Raw genomic sequence first — 27,070 nt, forward strand, 5'->3', positions numbered from 1 at the left:
AAAATTAAAATAAAGACGTTATTATTAGAATCTATTTTAGGTAAATAGGGATAGTAGCTTATAGACGCGTTATATAGGACAACCTCCAGATTAACTTATAACAAACTCTTATAATAAGAAAGGTGAATCCCATCTAATTTTTATTATTATTATTTTAGTTTTATTATAAAGGCATTATAGGGAACTATAGTAGGAAAAGAGTAGAGGAACTAAGGATAAAGTAAGGTTCTACGCTAGTAAAGAATTAGCTATAAGCCGCATTATAAAGTACCTTTCTACTAAGAATTTCCCTAGTGGTTTTAGCCGGAACTCTATAAAAGCTTAGTAAAGGTGAAGTCTTAAAGGACTAAGACCCTTAAAGGGGAGGTAATTGTAACAGAATTCCCTAGAAGGTACATATTAGATGAGATAGAAGGAGGTCTTATCTATATTCCAGAAGGAGGTCTTACCTATATTCTATCTATATCCTAGAAGACATAGTTAAACAGATAAGGGGTAAAGAGTTTTACTAGCGTCTTAGAAAGATTATATAGGGAGCTAGTTCTCCTCTAGAGAAGAACTAGTGATTAGTCTCTAAATAGAAGTGGTTAAAAGCATTTGTCCTTTAATACGTAAAACTTATTCTACCTTTAACTTACCTTTTATTTACCTTTGACTTACCTTCTACTTACTAGTGACACTGTCGATTAGATAATTATACGTTCCAGTTAGGCTGGCCTCTTACACTTATTAAACAACTTAATTAGCTTATACTGCGCTATAGGAACCTATATAACGGTTAGGGCTTAAGGCAGGGATTTTTTGCGATTTAATTTAGAGGAATATTGTATTAAGTCTTCTAAATAAGGTCTGCATCAATTCTAGTATAATTGGAAGGCACGGTAGTAGTGTAATTAATAATTGAATTCTATACAGATATACGCGTTGTTTTGATCCTGGTGTTCGCGCACAGACTACTTCCTCTAAGGACACTGCCGTTTCAAGGGATATACGCGTATTTGGGTAATTTTAGGAGTACTTAATCTGATCCAATCTGGATTAAGACGGATAACCTCACGGACGGATTGGATTGATAGGTTAATTTTTGGATTAGCGATCCGTCGATCAATTGATTACGGATTAGACGCTTAATTAGCTACGCTGGGTTTATTACCCGCTCCAACAATATCCGCGTTACGGAGGCTGCGGATATTAAAATAACTTAACACTAGTATTTTATATTATTTTTATCACTTAAGTATTTTTAGGTCTTACAATTATTTTCGTTAAAAAAAATTGGTATTAGAAATTATAAAACTATATATAACTTTACTAAACGCTAGCTAATATATATAAAACCTATATAGATCTATAATAGGTGCTTTAAGGCACCTACTATAGCTAGAGGTAGAGTTTATAGCTCTATTATATATAGATACAGAATTAATCTAGTAATACTTACTCCGTCTAAGTCTACACCAGAAGAGATTTTATAGTAGGTAAGGGAGTAGCTTTTAGAAGAGAGTATCTGTCAATTAGTAGTCCGTATACTAATAAGTAAGTAAAGAATAAGGACTCTGTCTATTTAAACTATAAAGAAAAGAAGCTATTTATACATAAGGTAGGTCTAGGCAACTAAGTCAAAATAGGTAATAAAAACGGGTAGTAAGACCTAGGGTACTAGGCATTAAAGATAGTAGTAAGACGGTAGTAAGACGGTAGTAAGAAAACCCAATCTAGATCGACACACCCCCCTAGCTTTGAGCCCCTATGGGTCAAAGCTGTATCGCGGGTCTTGGTATGGTGTTAAGTTAAATATACCCTATATCTTCCTCCTTGTTTACCTTTTTCAATTTAGATCCTTTCCTTAATATTAACCAAATTTAATTAATAAACGAATGTCTCGTGCTTCTGCCTTAGCAGAGCTTTTATTAAGCTGTCTACTACTATTGCTATAGTAGGCGTTTAGTTAATCCTAATTCAATCGTTACGTACTTCTTAACATAACTAGTGGTGGTGTATATCGACATGTTAGAGCTTTATAGATAGCTCTAGTCCGTCCTTTATAAGCAGTTAAATTATCTATAGATTATTATAATTAATTATTTGCCTATTATCTAAGGTTAATCCAATTTCTTTAAAGAAGCGACCCTACTAGATTAATTCTGTCCCTGCGTATAATAGAGCCATAAGCTTTGCCTTAGTGCTTAACTTTATTACTAACGTCTACTTAGTAGAGCGCTAGTTAATTGGTCCCCCGAATAGGGTAAATAGATATCCTTCCGTACTATATCTACTTATTAAGTTATCTCTAAATACTGCGTCACTTACTTCTATAAAGACTTAACTCCCTATATTATGCCCTAAATAATTAATCGTGAGGGTCCTTATTTAATATAGGTAGGCGATCGCTTAATAAGCTGCGGCGTTGTAAAAAGGTAAGGGGTTTTATAGGAATTCCAATAGCTTGCTTAAGGCTCTAGCTATATTAGGTCTTATAATATAGGTTATATAAAAAAGTAATCCAATTATCCTCTAATAGATGTAGATATCTTGTTTTAAAGCTTCCTTCGGATTTAGTAGGAGCTTATTAGTGCTTATAGGTATACTAATAAAGCGTATGTTAGTTAAATAAAATTCATTAGCAATCTTCTTAATATAGGAGTATTAATAAAGCTCAGGGTGGTTTTGGATAAATCTTATCACGATAAGTCTTGGCATACCCCAAATAAATTTTTAGTCGCCTTTTTCTTCTTTATTATTGTATAAATATAGCTTTAGAAGTGGAATTAGAACATCAGCAAAATGTTTGTGCCTCCTGACAGTACTGACAGCTCCTGACAGCTCCTGTCAGGGCTGTCAGGAGCTCCAGGAGACACTCACACTCGGCATCCTGTCAGGAACCTGTCAGGAGGTCGCCCGGACCACCAGGACCACCAGGACCTCCAGGACCTCCAGGACCTCCAGACCATCAGGACCATCAGGACCATCAGGACAATAATAAAAATTCTAGATTTAAAATAAGGTATATTAACACTCCAGTATTTGCAGCTAGTCAAAAAATACAATTTAATTTAATTATATATAATCTAAATAATCCAAATCAATTCTCCTGTCTACCGCCTGTGTCTGTCAGGAGCTCTACGATCGCTCGGGCGTCGGGCGATCTCGCGGAGCTCCAAAATCGTCGATTCGGCGGTGTTCCCGATGATCCGCCGGCCGTGTGCTGATTTCTAACTAGGCCTAGTGCCTGCCTGCCTGTCTCTGCCTGTCCTACCTGTCTGTGCCTGCCTGTGCCTGTCGTGCCTACCTGTCTATGCCTACCTGTCTGTATCTGTAATTCGGGGGAGAGGTCGCCCGATCGAAGGCTCTGCTTGATTCGATTGCGATTGATTGTATTGATTCGAATCGTTCTCCATGGGCGTTCGTTTGGCTGTACGTTTGAACGGTGGTCGTCTAGGGTGCCTCCCTAGGAGGCCTTGATTCGATTTGATTCGGTAATAGGCTGATATCGAGGCTCTGGTTCGATTCGATCGATCGATCGAATCGATCGTGTTCGCTGGCTGGTCGTTCGAACGATTATCGTCTGGTTTCTGACGACGGTCCCTCTCCTACTTGCCTGCCTACCTACCTACTACCTACCTACCTACCTACCTACTCACTAACCATATCACCTACTAACCGACCTGCCTGCCTGTGTAGTATATCGAGATAGTGCTCAATTCGGGGGAGAGGTCGGCGGTGTTCCCGAAGAGTGCTCTAGTTGATCCAGGTCGTTCTGTATGGCTGTTCGCTAGCTAGTTTACATTCGAACGGTCTGGTCCTGTACTAGGGTGCCTCCGTCTAGGACCTTTGATACGTATTCGGGCCTAATCGGGAGCCAATAGTCAGAAATGCGATTAAGTCCCTGCTCTATTGTATCGTTCGTGGTCTCGCTATCTGGTTGTTTCGAAAGGTGTCGTTAGTTCTTGTTAACGGCCTGATCGCTAGGCTCTGTTTGATTTTCGAATTGATCGAATTGAATTTGAGTTTGATATAACTCGAAATCGTGAACTATAAGTCTACTCTATAGGTAATGGCGGTTCGTCTTGGTCATTGTAACGTAATACTAGAGACCACACGGTGGTCGCTAGGTGCCTCTCCCCTACTTTATTCTTTTTTAGGGGATGCTTAGCTGAGAGGCCATTTATTATTCTTTACAGATATTATCTGATACTCGATATAATATAGGCTGGGCCTGAATATCTTAGTAGGCATCTTGGTTTCGATTTTCTTATACTACTTATTATTAGCTTACGGTAAATATCGAAATACGAAATCGAGCTCGTGTTCGCTGGCTGGTCGTTCAGAACGCATATATGAATCCGACTCATGGGTTAGTACACGTATCGGTCTCGCTCTGCATCACGTGGCCCACTTGCTATGCTGACGGCAGCTGCTTACTCTCATACCCATTTTAATTGGGCTGCTATAAATTATTAGTCCATAAAAAACCATACCTATAGTTTACCCCTACCTTTTATAGTTGATGTCTCCTTAAGGTACGCACTAAACTGTGGGGCTATTGGTTCCCCTGTAACCTTAGGCCTAGGCCTTTGCTTAGACCTGTGCTGCCTGTCGCTACCTTCAGTGTGCCTGCCTGCTGCGTTTCGCTGGCTTATTTTTTAATTCGCTACACGTGCTGTGGTATCTGTACTTTCGCGTTAGGTGTTCGTCACCGCTAGATTTGAAGGCTCTGTCTTTATTCGATTGCTGATTAGAGCTTGTATTTGATTCATGAATCGGCTGTTCTCTATGGGCCGTTACGGTTGGGTGTACGTTTGAACGAGTGGTCGTTCTAGGGTGCTTTTCGGTAGTAGGCCCGTTGATTCGATTGATCTCGTAGGCAGGGTAATAGTCTGCCTATCGAGGTCCTTGGTTCGATTCGATGCTATCGTAATTTTATGGGATCGTGTTCGCTGGTCCTGGGTCTTTCGAATACGATTATCGTGGCTGCGTTCTGAGACTTTAGCCATCTTCCTACTTGCTTGCCTAGGTAGCTAGCTCTACGCTACCTCGCTAGCAGGTACCTACCGTACCTCGCTATCTATTCCGTTAGCGATTATGCTCGCGCACTGGTGGTCAGATGTAATTTTAATTCGCTGATGTAGGTCGGCCCGATTGTAAGGCTCTAATTTGCATCCAGTTCGGTTCTCTATGGCCGTGTGGTCGCTCGCTGTCTCATTACGGACGGCTAGTCGGTCTAGGGTGGCCGTCCCTAGGAGCCTTGTATGACGATTCGAGTAAGATGGGTCCAATCTCAAATTCGCTGTTTCCTCGATCAAGTTGAGATCTGTTCGTGGTCTTCGCTAAGGCTGGTTGTTTCGTAAGGTTGTCGTCTTAGTTCTTGTAAGCGGTCGTTGGTCTCTGGTCGACGTTCGTCTGGGTTTTGGGGGCAACGGTCCTCTGCTGGCTGCCGTTCTAGTGCCTCCTAAGGGAGGAGTGTAAGGATAGGGTAAAGAATGGGGGGACTGCAAAGGGGGTAACTTGGCAGAGGCACGTGTAGGCTATCGGGAATATAGCGGGGCCCGATAGCCACGTGTGTGTCGCGCGCACGCGCACAGTAGGGTTCGTGTCGCATTAGGGGGGAGGTATCCCATTGCGGGGGGAGGTATCACAGTGGGGGAGGGTGTCGCATTGGGGGGGTGTCTTGAGGGGTGTGCATAGGAGGTGTTGCTTTGGGGGGGGTTGGGAGGGGGTGTCGCTTTAGGGGTATCCTGTCAGGAACCTGACAGGACGATCAGGAAAATTAAGATCCTACTAGGAGCCTGTCAGGAACGATCAGGAAATACTAGTTTCCTGTTAGGACCCTGACAGGACCGTAAGAGGACGATCAGGAAATTAAAGATCCTGCCAGGAGCCTGTCAGGACAACCAGGACGATCAGGAAAATTAAAATCCTGCCAGGAGCTGCTAGGAGCCTACCAGGACAATCAGGACCTCCAGGAAAGTCAAAATCCTGTCAGGAGGCTCCCAGGATCTGCTTACACCCCAAAAAAAGCTGATGAAGCTCTGTGACTCTATTAATACCTCTAAATTAAAAAATACAAGAGGTTTTGCCTTAGCTTTTTGATATGGGAGTATACCTGTCCACTAGGCAGTAATAAGCCCGTACGAAATAAAAAAGCCCATCTTTTATTCTATTGTAAATACTGCACGGAGTTATACGCTATATATAGTTAACTTCCAACTTCCGAAATTACTTAGCGTTAAAGCATAGTATTATAGTTAAGCCTAAAACTAGTTGTACGAAAGAAGCAATACGGGATTAATTAAAAGACCTTTACCTTAAAGCGTCGTCTTAAAATAAGACAGAAGAGCTAGATTTAGAAGTACTCCAAGCGGTCCTAAATAAGGAAGTTATTAATAAGGCCCTTATTACATTAATTATCGTACGAAACTTATTATTTTGGATAGTTAAGTGGCCAAAATTCTATATTCTTCTACAGTTAATTAATCCTAAAGTAGACGGCTATATAACTATAGCCTATTTAGCAGTTAGTAAAAAGATCTATAACTTATAGCTATTGCAAAAGGATATTATATAAAAGAGGCTGCAGTCTGCACTAATAAGTATTTATCTCTCCGTTAATATCTAGACCTCTCTAAATAATCACCTTCTCCTCGCGATTTGCGGCCATTTTATTAATAGCCAGGAAAAGCTTATTGTTGGTAACACAGGGTAAATCACCAATACTACTCGAGTAGATACAGTGATGGAAAAGCTTATTGTTCTAGATAGGGGAGGGTGAGGAACTTAAGGTTCCTCACCGCGCTAGTGCCGCGACGGCACGTGACGGCAATTTGCCGCACGTAAGGGCAAATTGCCTCATTCCCGATACTGGCAACTCTTCTTTTTGTGGTTGCTATCTATATATAAACAGACAGTATGCGATAATACAACAGTGGGCAGATTATGGCAGAATTTGGCAGGTAATACGCCTTATTCTACCGACCCGGACTTCTTCTAACCAATTATAATTTTCCATCCCCGGGATAGAAAATCGCTATTGGCTTGCTTACCACTAGCGCCTTAGCGGCACTCGATGCATCTTCTACTCCCTCTTAACCTAACCTTTAATACGCACACGTAGAGTATTTGTGTTGACGAACGTCTCTAGTGCCTTATTTGGGTTTGCCTTCGTCATCGCATCTACCGGGTTATCTTGGCCATTAATCTATTAAATCTTAAATAGTTCTTAACGCTCGTAAGATTGCCGTAGTGCTATAATATCAATTATAAGGCGCTTCTCCTTTATAGTATCAAGCTTAACTAAACACTTATAGAGAGAATATAAGTCGGTATATACAATCGTAGGGATAACGGGGAGTTTAAGTCGATCTGTAATTATCTTTAAGGTAGTTCTAATTGCAATTGCCATATCAACTCCGCCAACTATTCTATATATCTCTAACACTAAAACGCTTTAAGTAACGCGCTTACTTTTAGTTAAGCTCTAATAGATAAGATTACTATAGATTATAAAGTCACTCTCTCCGGTAGATTCGTTCGCGATAATAATCTTATATCCTAGCTAGGAGCTAAAATCTTTATTATTTATAAACGATTTATTAATAAATACAAAGAGCTTAGCGGTAGGAAGGTTAATAGGCACGTAGAGTAGTCCTCAATTAAGATGGTTTATTTGCCAGGAAAGACGCTTATTTAGGGTAAGGATATCCTCCTTAGTTAATTCTTGGTGTTAAGCGGCAATAGAGAGATTAAAGAAAGCTTTAGGTTAGTAGATAGAAGCAATATAAACTCCGTAAGCGCGTTGCTCTATATATCCTTGCTTCGGCGACTTAATATTAATAACATCAATCTTCTTGCCTTAACCCTTCTGGCGCAAGGAAATAGAATCCTTATTTAGGGAGAGGATGCATCCGTTAAAGAGTAATAGTGTTTTTAAATTAAGTCTTTCCTTCGGCTTTGCCATAAGATTTACCTTTACTAGCTTATCTTCTTTAAGAGCTAAGAATTGGTCGTCTCCTAAGATAATTATATTATTAGTTTATATGCCGACAATTCTAAATAGGGTTCCCGTAGTTATAATAAGGAAGTAGGGATTAAATATAGAAGTGGTTATTAAAAGCTTCTCTTTGTGGTGTTTGCTGTAAATAGCCCACTAATAGGTTCCTGCCTCCGCGATTCTATATAATGGTTTAAGCACAACCATAATTATATCTTTAGGATATTGGTGGCGAATTTGCTCTAAAAGATATGCTAATATTAAGCACTAAAGGTGCGTCTCTAATTAGGTGTAGGCTTAAGTAATATCTTACAGATAAACTACCATTCCGTTCTTTATTAAGGAGGGAGCTAGTGCAATAATAACTTGCTAACTAGCTCGTTATATTATCGGAGATTGCGTAAGAATTGTCTCTTTGCCGTCATCGTTATAGCCTTAGATAATAGGCCTTAATTTCTTAAATGGGGCGTTAGTAGCTTTACCCTTAATCTTATTAACTATTCTTAACTTAAAGATGCGAATTCCATTAAACTTAGTAGGGTTATACTTCTTAAATTTAAAGACTCCTCTTATAATAAGACNNTNNATNTCCTNNTTATTAGATGCTTNGANAGGAGCTCCTANNGTTATAATANNNNCTTCCTTTNNNANCTNTTTTNNNANCTTAAAGTTAGCCTTCTCTTTAGCTGTTATAAAGGCTATTAATAACTCATCCCCACTCTCAATAGCGGTAATAAGTTGTTCTTCGAAATTAACAAGATGTTGGCGATTTCGTAATCCCTTTAGGCGACCTCTACCGCGTTGTAGTTGCGGTACGTCTACTACAATTATATTAGGACCATAGTCGCCTTCTAAGGTATATTGATCGTGGTTCTCCTCTAGGGTATCCTCTAGAGTATCCTGTAAAGGCTTAGAACTGTCATCCCTATAATAGGGCTTAACAACGGTTAAGCGGAATTAAGTGGGTCTATAGGGCATCTAAAGAGTGCAAGTTTAACCATTAATGGCGATAAGTATATATAGGCCTGACCAGCCCCCTTTCTTACGCCATACCCGTACTTTAGATTGGAGTGGCAGATCTATTATAATTAAGGTGTTTAGACCGTTTCTTATTCTTAGTGCGTTATTAACCTAGCGCGTGGCGTAGATGCGGCGCACTTCCTTTATTGCCTTACGGATAGCCTTAGCTCGTTACATAACGGATAGAGATAGTGGAGAATTGTTAGTTATTTAAGGATAGGCGCTAAAGACTAGCAACGTAGGTACGAGCCTATCTGGGCTAGCGGAATTATTAATAGCCTTAACAGCCATCTATAAGATAAGCTCTTCGCTAGCGTCCTCTAGTTCTAAAGAAATAATCTTATACACTCGGCGTAATGGCGTGTAATATCGTTTTACTTTTCTAACGCTATTATATGCCTTAATAGGGACTTCCTTAACCTCAATTGCTATTGCCTTTACTTATTGCCGAAACTCTATAGATAAGAAGTTCCTTCCTACGTCGTAAATAACTTAATTAGGGGGTCCTAGGTAGACATTAATCTAGTATAATTAAAGAGTATCCCATGCGTTCCTAGCTGACATATCCTTTAGGAAACGTACGGCTTAGAAGGAGGTTAAGAAGTCAATAACTTGGAGTACTAGCTTACCGCTAAGATATATAATATTAATAATAATACAGAAGTTAAAGTTATAGTCGTCTTTAAGGGTAAACTTAAATCGGCCAGGGGACTTCTGGTTCATTTGGCAGTGATAATAGTACTTTATAAGATGCTTAATTGCCTTAACCTCGGCCTTATAACCTACTCGCTAAAGGACCCTAAGCAGTTAGTGAACGGATGGATGGCCAAAACGACGGTGTAGTTAACGTAGCTCTAACTTAGTCAAGTAGCTTTAAACAACGCTCCTTTCTGGCTATTAAAGGAGCAACTAAGGGTAACCCCATTTGCGTATAACGGGCACCCAATTATCTCCCTAAACGAGCATATTCTTAAAGTTATCGAGTTTAACGCCTAATTTATCTATATCTCGGATATAGAATAGAAACGGGGTGTTCGCGGGAATAATGTAGAAAGTAATATATCCTAACAGGGTTTGGACCTTAATTATGCCGAGAGAGATTATAATACCCTTACTAAAGCGAATTATATATTAGCCTGCCGTTAATTAGTTAATTTAAATAGAGCTATTAAGCTACTAAAGAGCTCAAACTTGGGGTTCTCCTGCTATAGATACTCCTGCGGCTCTAGTATCTGGCATAATACTATAGAAGACGTTCGCCAAGTATCTATCGTTAAAGGAGAACGCGGAACTTTCCTTTAGCTTATTAAAGATATCTAACTTTATAATAGAATAGAGCGTAGATTAGTTATTAAGGACAGCGACGGTTTATGTGCCATTTACCTTACTATACTCGGTAAAGTATTAGTTGGAAGAGTAGTCCTTAATTTCTATATCTATAAGGAGCTATTTGGCCTTATTAGCCTCATCCTTAAGATCTTCTTCGCCTTTATATTAAACTAGGAAGCTTTAGAAGTAGGCCATAGTAACCTCTCGGTTTCCGACGTTTCATGCGCTTTAGCGGAACTTATTATATGCCTCCTTTCGTCTATTAAGGGGGTGCTTAGTTAACTAGCAATTTAGCTTTTTACAAACGTAGCACTTCTTCTAACGATCGCTCCGAAATAAACCTCCACGATTACCTCGTGGTTAACGTTAATTATACCCTCTACTATATCCCCTACCGCGGCCACTATATATTCGATCGGTCTAGTTATAATTATATTAGTCGGTTAGGTTAATCGACGTAGGTTAGGGTTAGGTGTTAAATTGCTGTACTTCTTAAGAGCGCAGAGCTGTGCCAATAGAGGATCTTAATTGGGCATATACTCCTTTGTAAGTGTTTACAGGATTAAAGAGAGTAAGGTTGTATTCTTTAACACCTTAGTATGCGCTAATAATTTAATCACGTAGGCTAAAGTCCTCTTAATATAATTCGGATAAACCACGCTAAATCGTCTAAAGTTAATTAAAGAGTTTTTGAAGATAATCGAGCCGAGAGACACCTGGGTTTGTAGCAATAATTCTTAGGAAGGTAGTCTCTCTCCACTCTAATATATACTGCTGCTTATTCTCTTCTATTTTAAAGTGGTATCTTGTCTTATATATTATTCGGTTAAAATTATATCCTTTTCCTACTAGATAATTATAATAGAAGGTACTAGCGCGGCCCTTAAGCATAACGGAATAGGCGTTATAATATTGGTTAGGTTCTAGTCTAACCTTCTAGCAACAGTCGTAGAAGATACGCAGCTTTGAATTAAGGATATTATATAGTTCCCCGCTAAACCTCTTCTCCTGGTCCAAATAGAGCTTCGTAAACTCTGTAAGCATCTTTAAGGTGCCTTCAAGCGGTGTTAGATTATATTAAAATTGCATTAGAGATTAAGGTGGGGATTGCTTTATAGGCTGTAGTGGAGATATAGAGCCCGATGGAACACGGTATAGTACTTAGTCTTGCTCTGGTAGAGTTTAAAGGTTATTAAATCGCGAAGTAAGGGGGTCTTGCGCTTGCTCTAGAGCAATGGAATTAGAACGTGTCTCTGTTGGTGTATTATTTAAATTCTATTGTGAGTTGAGCTTCCTTATAGTGCGTAGTTGGTGCTTAATTTCTTGTGGAGTCCATTTATGCTCTTCTTTTGCGTTAATGATATACTCCTAAATATTATTTCTAATAGCGCCCCCATCTATAGGGACAAATACTCCGTTCTCCCGAAGGAAGTTATGGAAGTCTTGCACGATAACCTTTGTTGCGAGAGCCTATGTTTCCTTTGTCTATCCGACGAAGTCCTCCTTTATATAATACTAAAGCACAGTATTGTTGTATTCGCTGTCTTTATAGTATGCCATATAGTATAGTAAGAATCCGTTTAGGTCCTGTTGTTCGGCATTTATAGGGTCGATATCTTTATACTATGTCTCTGGGTTAATGTCCTTCTCGTACTTCTTTGGGTAGGTTAACGCCATAATTGGTATAGAATTGACGGGGTGTTGTACGTTGAAGGTAGGTAGGGTTTTCGGTTTTATAGAATCTCGTAGGTTTGCCGTCAAAAGGTAGGCAATTTAAGATGTTGTTTAACGCGTTTCGGACGTTGACTTGGGACCGTAGGTTTAGTGACACTTCTGACCTAAAGTACTCAACCAAATCTTCGTAAACGTGGTTATTCTACGTAATAGACGTAACTTGGTATCTCCTAGTACTTAGTAACACTTCTATTACTAGTTTTCCGTAAGTCTAAGGTAGCACAGTATCGCTGGGATCCATTCCATATGAGCGTATATGGCACCCCTGCACGAGACTGTCTCTTTTATCAATAACCTAGCTGGTCTGTGGTTGACTGTGTATTTAACCACTAATTAGTGTTGGTAATACAGGGTAAATTACTAATACTACTCGAGTAGATACAGTAATGAAAAAGCTTATTGTTCTAGATAGGGGAGGGTGAGGAACTTAAGGTTCCTCACCGCGCTAGTGCCGCGACGGCACGTGACGGCAATTTGCCGCACGTAAGGGCAAATTGCCTCATTCCCGACACTTATAAACGCTCTTCTTAGCCTTTATACAATAGCCTCTTATAGTAGGGATAAGTAATAAAATACTCTCCTTCTAGTGCTTAAGGACTATAGGATTATATAAAAGCTGGGCGCCATTATATCTAATAACCATACTGCAAATAATAAGCTTTGTTGTATAATAAGCGACTAGCTTCTCTAGAAAGAAGAAATTAAATAGAATCCCGTCCACCAACAGATCCGCTATTAGGGCCATATTCTTAACCTTGCTATATAGGCTTTCCTCTTTAAAAGCTTAATTAGCCTTAATAATATTAAGTTATATAAAGAAGGAAAAGAGTTAAATCTAAAAAAGGAGAAAGGGAAGAATAATATATTTTGGAAACTTAGCGCACTTAGAAAGCTTTATAACATTACTATATATACCTATAGCTTAGCTAGTTATATAAGGGAGTTTAAAGGTCTTATAGGGAGAAGAATTCCACTTAATAATTATATAAGATAGAATAGCTGGTATTTTATACTTAGTATAGTAATTTAGAAAAAGTCTGCCCTTAATACGTATACTAAGCGTAACCTTAATACGCTTAAAAAGGACTATCTTAGTCTAAAGGACTGGGAGGCGCTTTATATAATAAAAAGTTTTCTTTAGATATTTTACCAAGCAACCCTAAAATATTAGGGATATAAAGCAACGCTTAAGAATATACTCTTTATAATAGATATTATAATTAAGCACCTTAATAAATCCTAAGTTAGTTTATCTCCCCTCTCTATTTCCTAATTTAGCTAATATTATATAATAGAAGGAGTATATATCTAATAAGGAGTTCTCTAAACGCATTAGAAATGCTTAGAATACCTTTAATAGGTATTACTATAAAACAGATAACTTGCCCCTTTATACCACTACACTTATTTTTTATCTAGCCCGTTATATAAGATATATTAAGCAGGATTAGAAGAAGAAGTGGCGTAAGCCTATACTTAACAGCGTTAAAGAGCTTTAGGAAAGATATTAGAATAGGAGTTTTATGCTTAGAAGTATATCGTTATATAAAAAGCTAGCTCTAGCTTAAGACCTTAATAAGTTTAATAAGATTGCTAAGGATCTTAATAGCATAATATTTTAACTAAAAAGTTAGGGTAAGTATAAGGACTTTATCTCTAAGACGCCGTATAAGATCTTAACAACTGCACTTTAATGGTGGTCTTAAGAACAATAACGAAAGCGCTAGCCATAGCTCTCGCTTATAGCAATTAAAATTCTCTCAATTCCAGCAATAAGCGATAAGCTAGAAAGAGTCTTTTTAGGAGGACGTTGTATAGTATTATAGGAGAGAATGTAGATAGATCCTAAAACTTTTAAGAAAACAGAGTGTTTAAAGAATTAGCATTAGAGAAGAACTATAAAAGAAATAAGTAATTTTTCTTTAAGTATTTAGCTATTATATAGTTAGGGGGGGAAAGGTCTATAATATCCGCGATATCCACAATATTCGTAATATCCGCAATATCTATAATATCTACAATATCTGCAATATCCGTAATATCTACAATATCCGCAATCTCCGCAATATCTGCAATATCCATAATATCTATAATATCCGCAATATCTACCAAATTCTGCCTAGTTGGGGTAGAAAAGCTCCGCACAGGGCACTTTTATCCTTATCGATTGCGATATTTATGCATATTCTATTAGATAAAGGATATTTTATGCTCGCTTATTCGCATTATCTAAAACCACCCTGATAAAGCTATAGCTTCCTTTAACTCCTATTTCTTAAGACTTAAATTCCTAAGAACTAGGATAGTTTACCTAGGTCCTTTATCTTATATTTCTTTATTAGTACATTCTTAAAGTTTAGAAGCTTTAGCTAGTTCTTTTTAGTGCCTACGGTACAGATATTGTCTATATAGAAGAATATAATTAGCTAATTATTGTAGTAGAGACACGGCTCTCCGCTAATAGACTTTAACCCCAAATTGGTTAGTTCCTAACTTAAGTCATTATACTAAAGGCGTGGTAATTATTAAAGTCCGTAGAGAGCTCTTTATAGTAGTAGATATTTGCCCTTAATAGTAAATCTATCTAGATACTTAATATAGACTATTTTGTTAATTAAGCTGTTTGTAAACGCGTTAATAGCGTCGCCCTACTAAACGTCAAAATTAAATGCTGTAATAACTACTGCGAGAGCTCTAAAGACCTTGGCTGCTAGAGTTGCTACATAAGTGTCCTTATAAATTAACTCTTGTAAATTGCCTCTTATATAGAGTTGTGCTTTAAACTTTATTAGATATCCGTCTATATTTATTTTATAGGTAAATCTCTAGGTTATAGGCACCGTTTTAACTAATGGAGTCTTATCTACGACCTTAAATTTTCTATAACCTTCTAGGTTAGTATACTCTTTTATAATAATAGCAAAGAAATCTGCCCTATATTAGTGTCTTATAAGCTCCTTCTAGTTCTTAGGCGGAGGTAGTAGCTTATTACAATAGATTTTCCTATAATATTTTAGGCCTGCGTAAAAGGCCGCCTAAAATGCTTTGTGGCTATCTACCTTCTTAAGGTAAGTTAAATAAGTTAAGTATTATTTAGGTAGCCTCCTTAATTATTTACCTTTTATAATATTATCTTTTTTAATAGCTGCGCCGTTGCTATCCTATAAGTTATCCTCTTTAGGTACGTATTTATAATATAGTTGTTAGTAGGTTAAGGGAGCTAAGGAACTTAAGGATTCTTTAGTAGGAATTAATTGAGGTTCTAGCGCCTTATCTAGAGTAGGAAGGGCAGGTAGGAAATTGTCCTTTAAGGTTTATAAGCTTACTACGTTATTGTCTTAATTAGTCGCTTAGTCTTAATTTCCACTAAAATTTGCCTTTTAGTTTTTACCATTTTCTACTTAAATCTTATCTAAAGTCTTGTCGTCCTTATTTAACGTTCTATTAAGCTTTTCCTAAAGCGTTCTATTAATATGCGATATATTAATTATCTCCAAAATTTAATTAGCGCGTTTTTGGAGTAGATTTGCAAGATCTGGCTAATTATCGTCATAGAGCAATTGCTTATTAAATATAACGTCTCTTATTTAAATTACCTTTTTTTCGCTAGGTATATAGACCCTAAAGATATTTGTTAACTAGTACCTAACTAAGTATCCAATATAAGCTCTTAGCTTAAGCTTTTAAGTACGCAGGAGGTTATATTTAAGTAGGTAAGCTCTATAGCCGTATATACGTAAATAGGCTATATTTAGCTTTAATGGTAAGAGCCCTAGTGCTAACTAAAGCTTTTTAAAAGGTATTATTTAGCCGAGCTAGGTATTTAGTATCTAATTAATTAAATACGCTATAGCTCTAACGATCTCTAGCTAAAGCTCTTTTAGTAATTAAGCTTTAATTCGTATACAACGAGACTTAATAATAATTACCCCCCTAGAACGTTTAGTAGAACCGTTCTAAGATTTCATATATAGGGCCGATTACTCTACTATAATTCCTTCTTGGTTTGTCTAACTATAGAAGTTGCCACTAAGGGAGGTCTTGCCATTAACTTGAATAACCGCAATCTTCTAATTATATCGACGCTTCACCCTGTTTGAATATTATATAATTGCTTATATTAACAACAACTTTTATATAAAGGTCTCCACCTTATTTATCCGCAGAAATTCGTTATAAAAATATATCGTCTAGTTGTGACCGTTATACGCCATGATCTCTAGAAATAAGTTAATATGTACTTAGTAGAAGGGCCTTATTGCCTTATTAGTAGGTACTCTTCTTAATATAATTTTGTGAGCCTTACTAACAGTATAGGATTTACAGTCGATTATTGCTAGTTCTTAAAGCTTCGCACTACCTACCTCCTAGGGTAAATGCTTAATCGTGTTAGGTCCTATATAACCTAGTCTCTTATACTAAAGCCTTCCTACTACTTCTTAATTAGGAAGGGGGTCTCGCGATTAGATTGTAAATAAGGCTTTTAGCTTATTATATTTAAGCGTGTTTTGGTTATAATATCGCCTGTAATAGGCGAATGTCTTATAATTATCTTTATAATATAGTAGGTTCTTTTTATTGTCCTACTATATATTCTTATTATTAAACCTATTTAAATAGGCTAAATTTATATAGAACGCTAGTATATATACTGCATTAGCTAGTAGGATCCTCTTAGGGTCTACTAGCGTCTAGATTATAACTACTGCCGTCCTTATACCCTTAACTAGATCTAGGCCCGTTCTGGCGTATATAAAGTTATTACTTAGCTAGAGCTTGTCGACGAACCTTAATTAATTATTAATAACGTATATTATGGTTCCGTTATTAAGAATTATACTATTATATAGCTTGTAGTTAGAACCTATATTATAGGCGCCTACTTAGTAGTATACGGCGAAGATACCATAGTTATCTTCTTTTTGACTTCCGTCTAGGTTCTGTACGGCTTCCTTTTATAAAGCTTCCTTACCTAAAGCCTCCTTCCTTATCTTCTTAATCTTTAACTTAGTCTAATCTAATGCGCTTATAATCTTTTCCTTAACTTTTATAGCTGTAGCTTTATCCAATTTTTAATTCTTTAACCGAACTGATTTGTTAATATAAGAATACTCCAGAAACCAGTAAACATCTCCGCAATAGCATAGTAGGGCGTCTTTCTTCTATATCGTTCTAGATAATATAGTAGTAGAGGCCTTATCTTTAGGAGCCTTGTCCTTAGAAGCCTTATTCTTAGGAGCTTCGTTAATTAACTTGCCCTAAAAGCCTACTACATTAGCGCTAAGTTGATCCCTTCTCTTTTAGGCAGTCTCTATTTATTAATAGTTCCGATATATTTTAACTAGTCAATCTATAGATATTATCTGGTTACTAGCCTAGTTATATTTATTAAATTTAACCCTCCACGTTAAAGCCCAGTTTGATAATGCTGGCTCTACCACTATTAAAAAGTCTCTAATTGCACGGTCGCCGTGTACGTCTGGTAATTTGATCTTTTTATAGTTATTGTATATCTTCTCCCACTACTGTAACCAGGCCTTAAAGTTCTGGTTCTTTAGACCCTTTTTGACCTTAGCATATTAAGTGGATAAGTACAGCTTACGTGCTATATTGGTAGGGGCAACCCTCTCCTTAAGAGCTATTAGGGTGTTGTATACTGAGTCGGTACCTAGTATATAGGTGTTAAGGTTCCTAGCCACTATACTAGTGATATAGCTTTGTAGGGAGGTTAAAGCTGCCTTCTGCTTCTTGTATTCACCTCTTATGGAGAATTTAAAGCTCGTCCTTCTCGTCCTTAGAGAGAGCTGCATATAAGGTCGTTCCTGTTTTTATATCTTAAGGCCTAGGAAAGACTGGTTTAAGCAAACGGGGCAACTGATTCTGTTTAGTTGAGGGGTTGACGTACTCCTATATATCTCCTGTTTGAGCTTAAAGCCTAATAAGGTTAACCCATTCGTCCTAATTAGCCTGGTTCGATAATATTACCGTTGTGGTGATAGCTTGGGTAGGTTGAGAAGTTATATTAAAAGGTGCTTGTAAGGACAAATGAAGTATTTAATGAGGGGTACGATTAATTAAATTAATAGGTGCAATACGACAAGTCACCCGGGCTCATAACTGTCAATCGGTAGTCTGTGCACCGATGAGTAAGTAAAGAATGAGGACTCTGTCTATTCAAACTATGAAGAAAAGAAGCTATTTATACATGAGGTAGGTCCAGGCAACTGAGTCAAAATAGGTAATAGAAACGGGTGGTGAGACCTAGGGTACTAGGCATCAAAGACAGTAGTAAGACGGTAGTAAGACGGTAGTAAGAAAACCCGATCTGGATCGACAGCATCACATCAACGATTTTGGCGGAACTTGGGCTTATGGAGGTGGCGGGGAATGCTAATGCCTGTGTGTAGAACGCGTAAAATAGGATTTTATGATGTGAGGTCCAGGCAATCGAGGGATTGCAGCTCCTCTCATGGGGTTAAATTCAATAGCTTTTCGAAATCACACGTTAACGAACTTATTGCTAAAATGCCTTGAGGGAGCGTAAGGTAACATGTAACGTGACAAAGATTTAATGCGAGAAAATGAAGGCTGTGCACCGACATTCTTGCCAGAAATCATTCCTACATAAGGAAAAGCCTTAATTTGGACCTGTTACTTTTGAGAGCTTTGTAACAGTAGCGAGTGCGCTATTAATCGGCCACTGTATGTTGTTGTCTGCAGACGGCAGGTCTTCCGGGAATTTGAATTCCAATTGCACCTGCGGACTGAAGATCAAGCAGTGCGTCGAACCACCAAAATGAAACATCCCAAGTTGTTCACCCTTCTTAAATGCCCGCCCAATCGGCATCGTTAGTTCTACGGAAGACACCTCCGCCATCCCGACCATGATCATGCACATGAGTCCGATATCTGGATTATCAGCTTGGATAAAGATGATGGCCCGGGCTGCCACGGAAGAAATATAGCCCTGGGAGGCTTCGTCTGCGCCTGGATCGGGATTTAAGCCATCACCTTCATCAGGACTAAAGCCAGTCAAGAGGGGTTCGGAATAGTACGTTCCAGCAACTTTGCTGAACGACACAATCTTGCCTGAGACAGGAGAGTGCCACCGATGGTAGCTGTCAGCACTGAGAAAGGCCTGATACACGGTGCCACCGACAAATTGATTAGCGCGGTCGTCGTTGTCCATCATGTGAGTTAGGGAATATTTCTGTCCTTTCATCCAGAATGTGTCCCTGAAATTAACTTCAGGCTGCACTCTGAATGGTGTTGATTCAGTAGCGCTTACAACGACACTGTCGTCGTCCGGAGACGCCACGGGGCGACGGCATGGCCGAAAGTCTCGGGTGAAAAAGTCATCCCACGATGTATAGCCATAACCAGGCTTCGTCGGATCCATAGGGAAGTCCTCCGCAAAGCCCTTCATATGCGGACTGTTCAATGCTGTTTGCGAAAACCAACCACCCTTTCCATCATTCAAAGTCGAAATCGACGCCGGAGTAACCAAAAAATCGGCCCAGTATTTCAAGATTTTCCCGAATTGCTTGTTAACTTTGTCCTTCAGGAATACGGCAAAGCCGGCTTTGGTTCCCATTGGCCAGTCCAAGATAGCATTGATAGGAGTACCAACCTGCGCAGAGCTATCCCATGATGGCGGTAGAGTCAAGATGTAGTTTAGCGTTAACATCAAGGTTTCGACATCTCTGATTTCGTTGTGATTCGCAGGATCTTTATCGTACTTCGCCGGAACTTCAGTCAACATCTCATTGAAGAGCATATATAGCTGAGGGTCGTCCAAAACCATATTATGGAGTTCTGCTACGGGTGGAGCAACCGGGATGGGATTGTCTTTGGCCTGCTGTTGAGCATGCTGCACGGTTTTCTTGACCCAACGCTGCAATTTTTTAGGATCTTGGGGCAGCCAGCCTCCAAGTCGACGGCTAACCATGATGGTCTAGTTGCTAAAAGAGAAGTACTATATTCCGGCCTTGTACCTGCGGTTTAGGTGATTAACTCGAGGTGTCGAGCGGTTGAACTTGTGTGATTCAGAAGAAAACGTTAATAAAGAATATAAAATTTGAGTTTAGATAAGAGCAAAAGATAATGCTTTTGCCATTTATCCGAGTGATCGAGGGGAAGACCGGTTTGTAAACTTGAGTGAGGAGACTAAAGTCTAGGGAATCGGGCTGCAACTTATACTTGCTGTCTGCCTGGCCGTTGAGAGATTATGAAAAAGCAAATTGATCAAGGCTACCGAATGATCGCCTATTCAGCTCGTCTGCGAAAGTATTCAGCTGAATATCGGAACGCCTTTTTAAAACTTTACCTTTCCTGTACAAGTCTGTTCTTGCTTGAAGGGAAGCCACTATTTCGACTAGAACCTAGATAGCGTCTAGATTCGCCTCTACGCCTGCGGAATCTCCCTTATATGTCCTACCTCTATAAATCTTTCCGAGAACAAGTTCCGTGCTTATAACGTGCATGCGTTGAGGTTCTTGGACGTGTCCATATACTAAAACTCACTAAATCGGGTTCTGTGAACAGCCCGTAGAGCTGAGCGTACTGGGGAGAGTGTATCTAGGGAGTTGAAGAGCAGATGATCAATGATATGAGATGAACCGTAAGCACTACTGCGATGAGTTGATTTAGATGCTATTAGGACGGCTTTAAAAACCTTGGTATTGCTTTTAATCTGACTGATTATTAAATAGGTAGCCAGCCATAGAAACCTAGCCCAGGCGCCCTGCAGTTAGCTCTTCGAGAAATATTATTCGAAAGTGATGGATGGCTGCATGTAGAGAACGTCCAGCTGGCCACAGGGCGGGTGTTGCCGCAAGGACGAACTGCCGTGATGCGGGTGATAGTTGCCAAGCCAGCCCAAAAATCAGTGGCGTTCTATCAGTGCTATTATCAATATTAATATATTTAATATTAAAAGATATCATATATTAAAGATTTTTAAAGTTAAAGTAGTAAAAATAAGATAAAATATATTAGTAAATAACTCTCGGGCCTCCTGGTATAATTCGTCCTACCGTTATCGATAAGAACTAGCCAATAGGATCAATAGGATCAAGGCTCCGTGATGACAAGTATGAGATCCCTTCGTCTGGCAAAACGGACTTTTCGTATTGGGCGCTTTAGGCGCTCCTGCCTGGGTTAGCATGCTGCGATGCCGATGAAATACTGCAGAAGGCCACCACCAAAAACACCTATATATTTTTTATTAAGGAAGTTAGGCAAAAAGTCGCGATATATGACGTCATGACTGTAGGTTTCCGCACTTCCTCCATTAACCAGCTGCTGACTATATAGGAAAATCCCCTACTAGAGTCCTCCCCCAAACCACCCCCACCTATCTACTTTATACGCGTTCTTGACATTAATAAGGATAAGCCAGTAAAGACCAGCTTAAGGTTATAAGGGAGGACGTGCAGTATACATTAAATAAGATATATTAAGTGCTACAGGTCATTAAACAGTTTAGTTAGCAGTTATTTGGCATAAAGGATCGATTAAAGGCGGTAGAGAAGGACTTAAAGGAGGCTAAGTAGGACGCTATACTAAAGGCTTAATTAGCTTTAGAGTCTTAATATTAGGGGTATAAGGAAGTGGAGGGCCTAAAATAGTTACCTAGCTATCGCCTACTAAATAGAAGTTGTTAAAGCACCAAAGGCATAGAGGAAGCCTATAAGCCTCGCATTTATATACTATTTACCTAACCTTTACTATAAGCTTCTTTGCCTCCCTCCATCTATACATCTAGTACTTTAGTAGGCTCTTATAGCCTTACTTCCTTATAAAGCTTTTAATAGAACGGTAAGTTCGCGTCTTACATCGTTAAATTATAGGTAGTGGGGTTTTAGCAGTGACATAGGGGTTTTTTTAATTTATTTTATTTTTATAACCAGGCCTAATACCAGATTAATATTGCCTATATTTTAGTAAGCTTTAACAAAGAAGACGCTTAGTATTATGCTTATTTAGGCCTATCTTTTAACTACTCATAATAACGAGGTTCTATACCAATTATATATGGAAACGGCGGTAGGTTTAAAGGTGCTTTCTTAATATCCGGAAGATCTTCTTACTAATAATATAGGCGTTAATTATAGCCGTATTAAGCGCCTAGAAGAATAAGGGCAGCTAGGTACGCATAGTAGTAATCTAGGTAGTATAGTAGCTTTAAAGCTAATTATAAATATTAACGCCGCCTATCTAATTATTATAGTTAATAGAGAGTCTAGGTAGCGTTAACTTCTTAATTAAATTATTACCCTAAACGTTAACTACTAGTTTCTTAAGGAAGAAATTATATACCCGCAGCCGATATTAATTAACTTTATTAACGTCCTTATTACTGTATAAGTAAACTATTATTAAAACCCGTACTAAATTCTTATCCTACTATATAATTAAAAGCACCAAATTAACTACCCTAATAACTACTCCTATAATAAAGTTAAACGGTAGCCTTTCCTTTTTTTTATTAGCCCTTTTATATACCTCCAGATAGTCCTTTAAGTTTAATTAAGCCATATTAGCTATAGCAATTTTAAGTTATTAAAGCACCTGGAGCAACGGAATATTTATAAAGTAGTTATTTAAAAATAGACAAAATCAACAAGACTAAAGAGGAAGCTATTAGGTAAGGTGGAGGACGCACTTAAAGGTATTTAAGAGAACGATATTTTAATAATCTATTTAAGAAGGAAGCCTAAAAAAGCAGCTAGGTAAGGTAAATATAAAGCTATAGTAATATCCATATTAATAAAGGCTTATTATCTTAAAGCCCTCTAGTATTAGCTTACTAGGTAATTTAATTATAGCTATAAATCGTCTAGTAAACCTTACTATTATCTTATTAAAGCTAACTATTATCTTATTAAAGCTAACTATTATCTTATTAAAGCTAACTATAGATCTAGATATAATATACTTTCTAAACACCTTACTTAAAGGAGTTATTAATAGCTCAATTTTCTTAAAGACTTGACGTTTAACGCCCTCCGGTAGAGGTGGTAAGATATAAAAAAACGCTTAAGTTACTCCTATTTTTTTGGCCTATAGATAAGCTAATTAAGTGTCTAGTATATTTAGGATTTACGGCCTAAAGATCTAGCACCTAAGTGCCTTTAAAGACGCTTATATAGATAATAAGCCCTACCTATATTATTAATTCGCTAGTAGAGGTCTCCTTCTACACCTATAATCGTTTACCTATATATTATTCTAATTGGTAATATCTACCGGTATTTTAAGAGGCTATATATAGGTTTATATTAATTATAAGCTTCTTAAATATACTAACACTAAAGAATAGTAGAAATACTTAAATTGATAGGTCCTATTTAGATCTATATTTACCAAACGCTATACTAATTATTAGGCCGTAGAGACGCACTTACTATAGCCAGCTTGGCGCAGGCAAGGCGTAGGTAAGACGCCTATAAAACATAGTCGCCTTATACCAGAGAACAGTAGGATTTAGTTTTATAGTTCTACCCCATTAAGAACCAGATACCTATTATATTCCGCTACTATTATTACGTTACTATATACCCTTAGGGCCTTAGCGTCCTAATAGTTCTAAATTCTTATCCCTTTTTAGGGGTAGCGGTTTGGCAACACAGCGGTCTACTAAGGCTGCGACTATATAGTAACAGCCCTCTATTAAAAAGACAACCTATATTTATTAACTGTATTGCAGTCTATTAACCTAATAGCGAGACGCGGGCGTAATATTAGCGTAGTACATAGTACCAAGTCTGGGGATTAGCCCTAGGAAGACATAGGCGGACTTACGTTTTAGATAAAACTAGAAGCTATAGGCGAGGATACTATATAGGAAGAAATACAACGGCTAGAGAATAAGAAGCTACAACTCCTAAAGTAAGGAAAACTACAGTTACTTAGGGAGGAGGTAGAAATACTAAGACGGCGTTAACGCGGTAAGGTAACGTTAACTCCCGTTCCTAACCTAGATCTACTACCTTAAAGCATCCTATTAGAGTACTTAAATAGTAGCTTAATATATCTAAACCTTAAGTAGAAGGCTACTAATATAATAGGCGCTTTGGTAAAACGGGCCGTTAAAATAGAGAAGATTGCTCTATATTATAGTAAGACTATATAAGAGCACTAAGACTTCTACAATAGCTTAAAGCTAATATTCCGCCTAGAGGCCGACGCCTTCGTAAATAAGAATACTAAAGTTGCGTTTACTATGTAATATATAAAGGGGACTAATAGAACCCTTTAGCTATAATATAAAGATAACTATTTAGATATATAGTTTACCTAAAAGGAGCTAATGGAATTCCTACTTAACTAAATTAAAAGTCCTATTAATTAAAAACTCTATATAGCCCTAACTTATATAAGGGCAATATAGTAAACCAATTAACCTATAAACGAGTTTACTGCTTACCTAACCTCCTTAGAGGCGCAAATTAACCCTCCTTATAAGGTAAAGTATTTAATAATACACCTGTTTATAAAGCTACGGCTAGAGCTAAGGCTTACTATTACTAACTATTAGGAATTTCTATAAACTTAAAATAGCTAGTTTCCCTAGCTGCCCTATTAAAGGAAAATTAGAAGAGTGTAAGCGCCCTATAGGCTAGAGGTAATAGGCGCGCCGTAAACTCAAATATAAAGATAACCCTATTAAGTAACTTAGGGAGAGTAGACTTTAAAACTACCGCTAGCAACATAACGGTAAGGCGAGGTAATACTACTAGGGGTTTAACCTAACCTAAGGGGAACTGCAAAAATTATGGCAAGCTAGGATATTGGTAGCGATAGTGCCTAAAGTAGTAATAGTAATAGTAGCCGCCTCCTAATAATATAAGCGCCATCTCTACGCTAGGAAAAAGTAGGCGCCTTTAGAGCGCCTTATATCTATAGGGTGTAAGCTACTACTAGATTATAAGGAAGCTATTACTATTTTAGAAGAAGTCCTATTTAAGCAAACCTAGAAGGAGACCTTAGTAATGCTTAATCTCGGCGCCAAAGTAAATATAATTAATTAGCAATTTATAATAGAGTGTAACTTTGCTACCTACTCCTAGTTAAATAAAACTTAGGCCTATTACTATAAAGCCTATAATATACTATTAAGAATAAAGAACAGCTAGGGCGGGATTAGAGAAGTAACCCTTATTTGCTATAAATGGCTAACGCATCCCCTACTATTACCCTAGGTATACTAGGGTTAAAAAAGGCCTAACTTCTTATTAACTATAAGGTAAAGGCGTAGCAATAAAAGCTAGATGGCTCGTCCCTATTACTATAAACCCCTAAAGGTTTTATAGAGTCTCTCTAGAGAGAATCTAGGGTCTTTACCTTAGTAATTACTAGATTAATGCCTAGTAAGTAAGATAACAGTAGCTTACTAGTCCTTCCCCTATAGTTAAAAAAAGTTAGCAATATTTTCTTATTTAAGGAAGTAGGGAAGCTACCCTAATACTACTAGGGCAACTATATTAATAACCTAAAAGAGGAATAGGAGGTCCTATATAGACCGCTCTATAACCTTTTAGTTAAGAAGCTAGAGGTACTAAAAAAGTACTTAAATAACGCCTTATTTAAAGGCTAGATTTAACTAAGTATTAGTCCTATAAGGGCACCTATCCTATTTATACCTAAAAAGGATAGAAAGCTATAGCTCTATATAAACTACAGAGGCCTTAATAAGGTAACGATTAAGAATTGTCTTATACTACTATTAATTAGTAAAACCTTAGACCGCTTAATAGGGTCTAAAATCTTTATTAAGTTGGACCTAATATATACGTATTACTGCCTTCGTATCCATTAGGGCGATAAGTAAAAGACAGCATTCCGTATGCGTTACGGTCACTTTAAGTATTTAGTTTTGCCTTTTAGGCTAACTAACAGACTAGCGACCTTTTAGGGCTATATTAATCGAGCCTTATTAGAACTAGTAGATTTCTTCTATATAGTCTACCTTAATAATATTCTAATATTCTTGGAAAATCTAAAGGAACACTAGCGCTACGTACTAGAAGTGCTACGTAGGTTACGGCAATATTAACTATATACAAACCTTAAGAAGTGCAGGTTTGGCGTATAAGAGGTTAAGTTCCTAGAATATATTATTAGCCCTAAAGGCGTAGCAATAGATCTTAGCTAGGTAGAAGCCATTACTAAGTAGAAGAGCCCTTAATCCTATAGGGATGTCTAGGTCTTCCTAGGTTTTGCTAACTTCTATTACTAGTTTATTTATAAGTACTCTACTATTATAAAGCCTATTACTAATCTCCTTAAAAGATTAAAGAACGGCCGTAAAGATAGGCCTTTTAGTTAGCCAGAAGAGGCGGAGTAGGCAATACACTAGCTCTACGACGCCTTTATAACGGCGCCGCTTTTATAATACTATATACTAGGCTTACTAACCTAGTTAAAGACTAATACCTTAATATAAGGCCTAGCAGTAATTATATTATAGCTGTTTAAAGACGGCCTTTAGTATCTAATAGCCTTCTAGTCTAGAAAGCTTTTACTAGTAGAGTATAACTATAAGACCTATAATTAAGAGCTACTAGCTATTATAGAGGCTTTTAAGTATTAGAGATATTATATTAAGGGGCTATTAAGCCGCCTAGAAGTGCTTATAGATTATAATAACCTAAAGGGTTTTATAAAAGTAAAAGCCCTTAATAAACGGTAAGCTAGATAGGCTATAGTATTAACTACCTATAACTTTATAATTAAGTATAGGGTGGGAAAAACAAACCCTATAAACACACTATTAAGGCAACCCCTAGGCGCAGGGGGTCCGCCAAAAAAAAGATACTATACTACTATCACTCTAAAGAACTTTAAAAATATAGGGTTACTAACCTAAAATAAAAGTCCTATTAGGTGTATAAGAAAGCAAGCCTTTTATAAAGGTATTATTTCTATAGCTATAAGCTAGCGACCTAATAGTGGTACGCCTGGGCAATATAGTATTATAGTTTAACTAGGCAACCT

General features: G+C 37.8%; 2 protein-coding genes across 2 annotated transcripts; one reads left to right on the forward strand and one right to left on the reverse strand.

Annotated features, from left to right (window-relative positions):
• Nucleotides 1-6,325: 6,325 nt before the first annotated feature.
• K441DRAFT_558464 (uncharacterized protein) lies at nt 6,326-6,541 on the forward strand (the record flags this gene model as incomplete). The annotated part of the gene is made up of 1 exon (XM_067643412.1): nt 6,326-6,541. A coding segment is annotated over one exon (216 nt), but the record flags the coding sequence as incomplete, so codon positions are not given.
• Nucleotides 6,542-18,599: 12,058 nt separating this feature from the next.
• On the reverse strand, nt 18,600-20,018 carry K441DRAFT_705402 (phosphatidylserine decarboxylase family protein; the record flags this gene model as incomplete). The annotated part of the gene is made up of 1 exon (XM_067653594.1): nt 18,600-20,018. One exon carries the CDS (start codon nt 20,016-20,018, stop codon nt 18,708-18,710), a length of 1,311 nt encoding a protein of 436 aa, XP_067504465.1. The 3' UTR covers nt 18,600-18,707.
• Between the last annotated feature and the right edge of the window lie 7,052 nt (nt 20,019-27,070).

The sequence above is a fragment of the Cenococcum geophilum genome (genome assembly GCF_001692895.1).
Source record: "Cenococcum geophilum 1.58 unplaced genomic scaffold K441scaffold_19, whole genome shotgun sequence".
Lineage (NCBI taxonomy): Eukaryota > Fungi > Ascomycota > Dothideomycetes > Gloniales > Gloniaceae > Cenococcum > Cenococcum geophilum.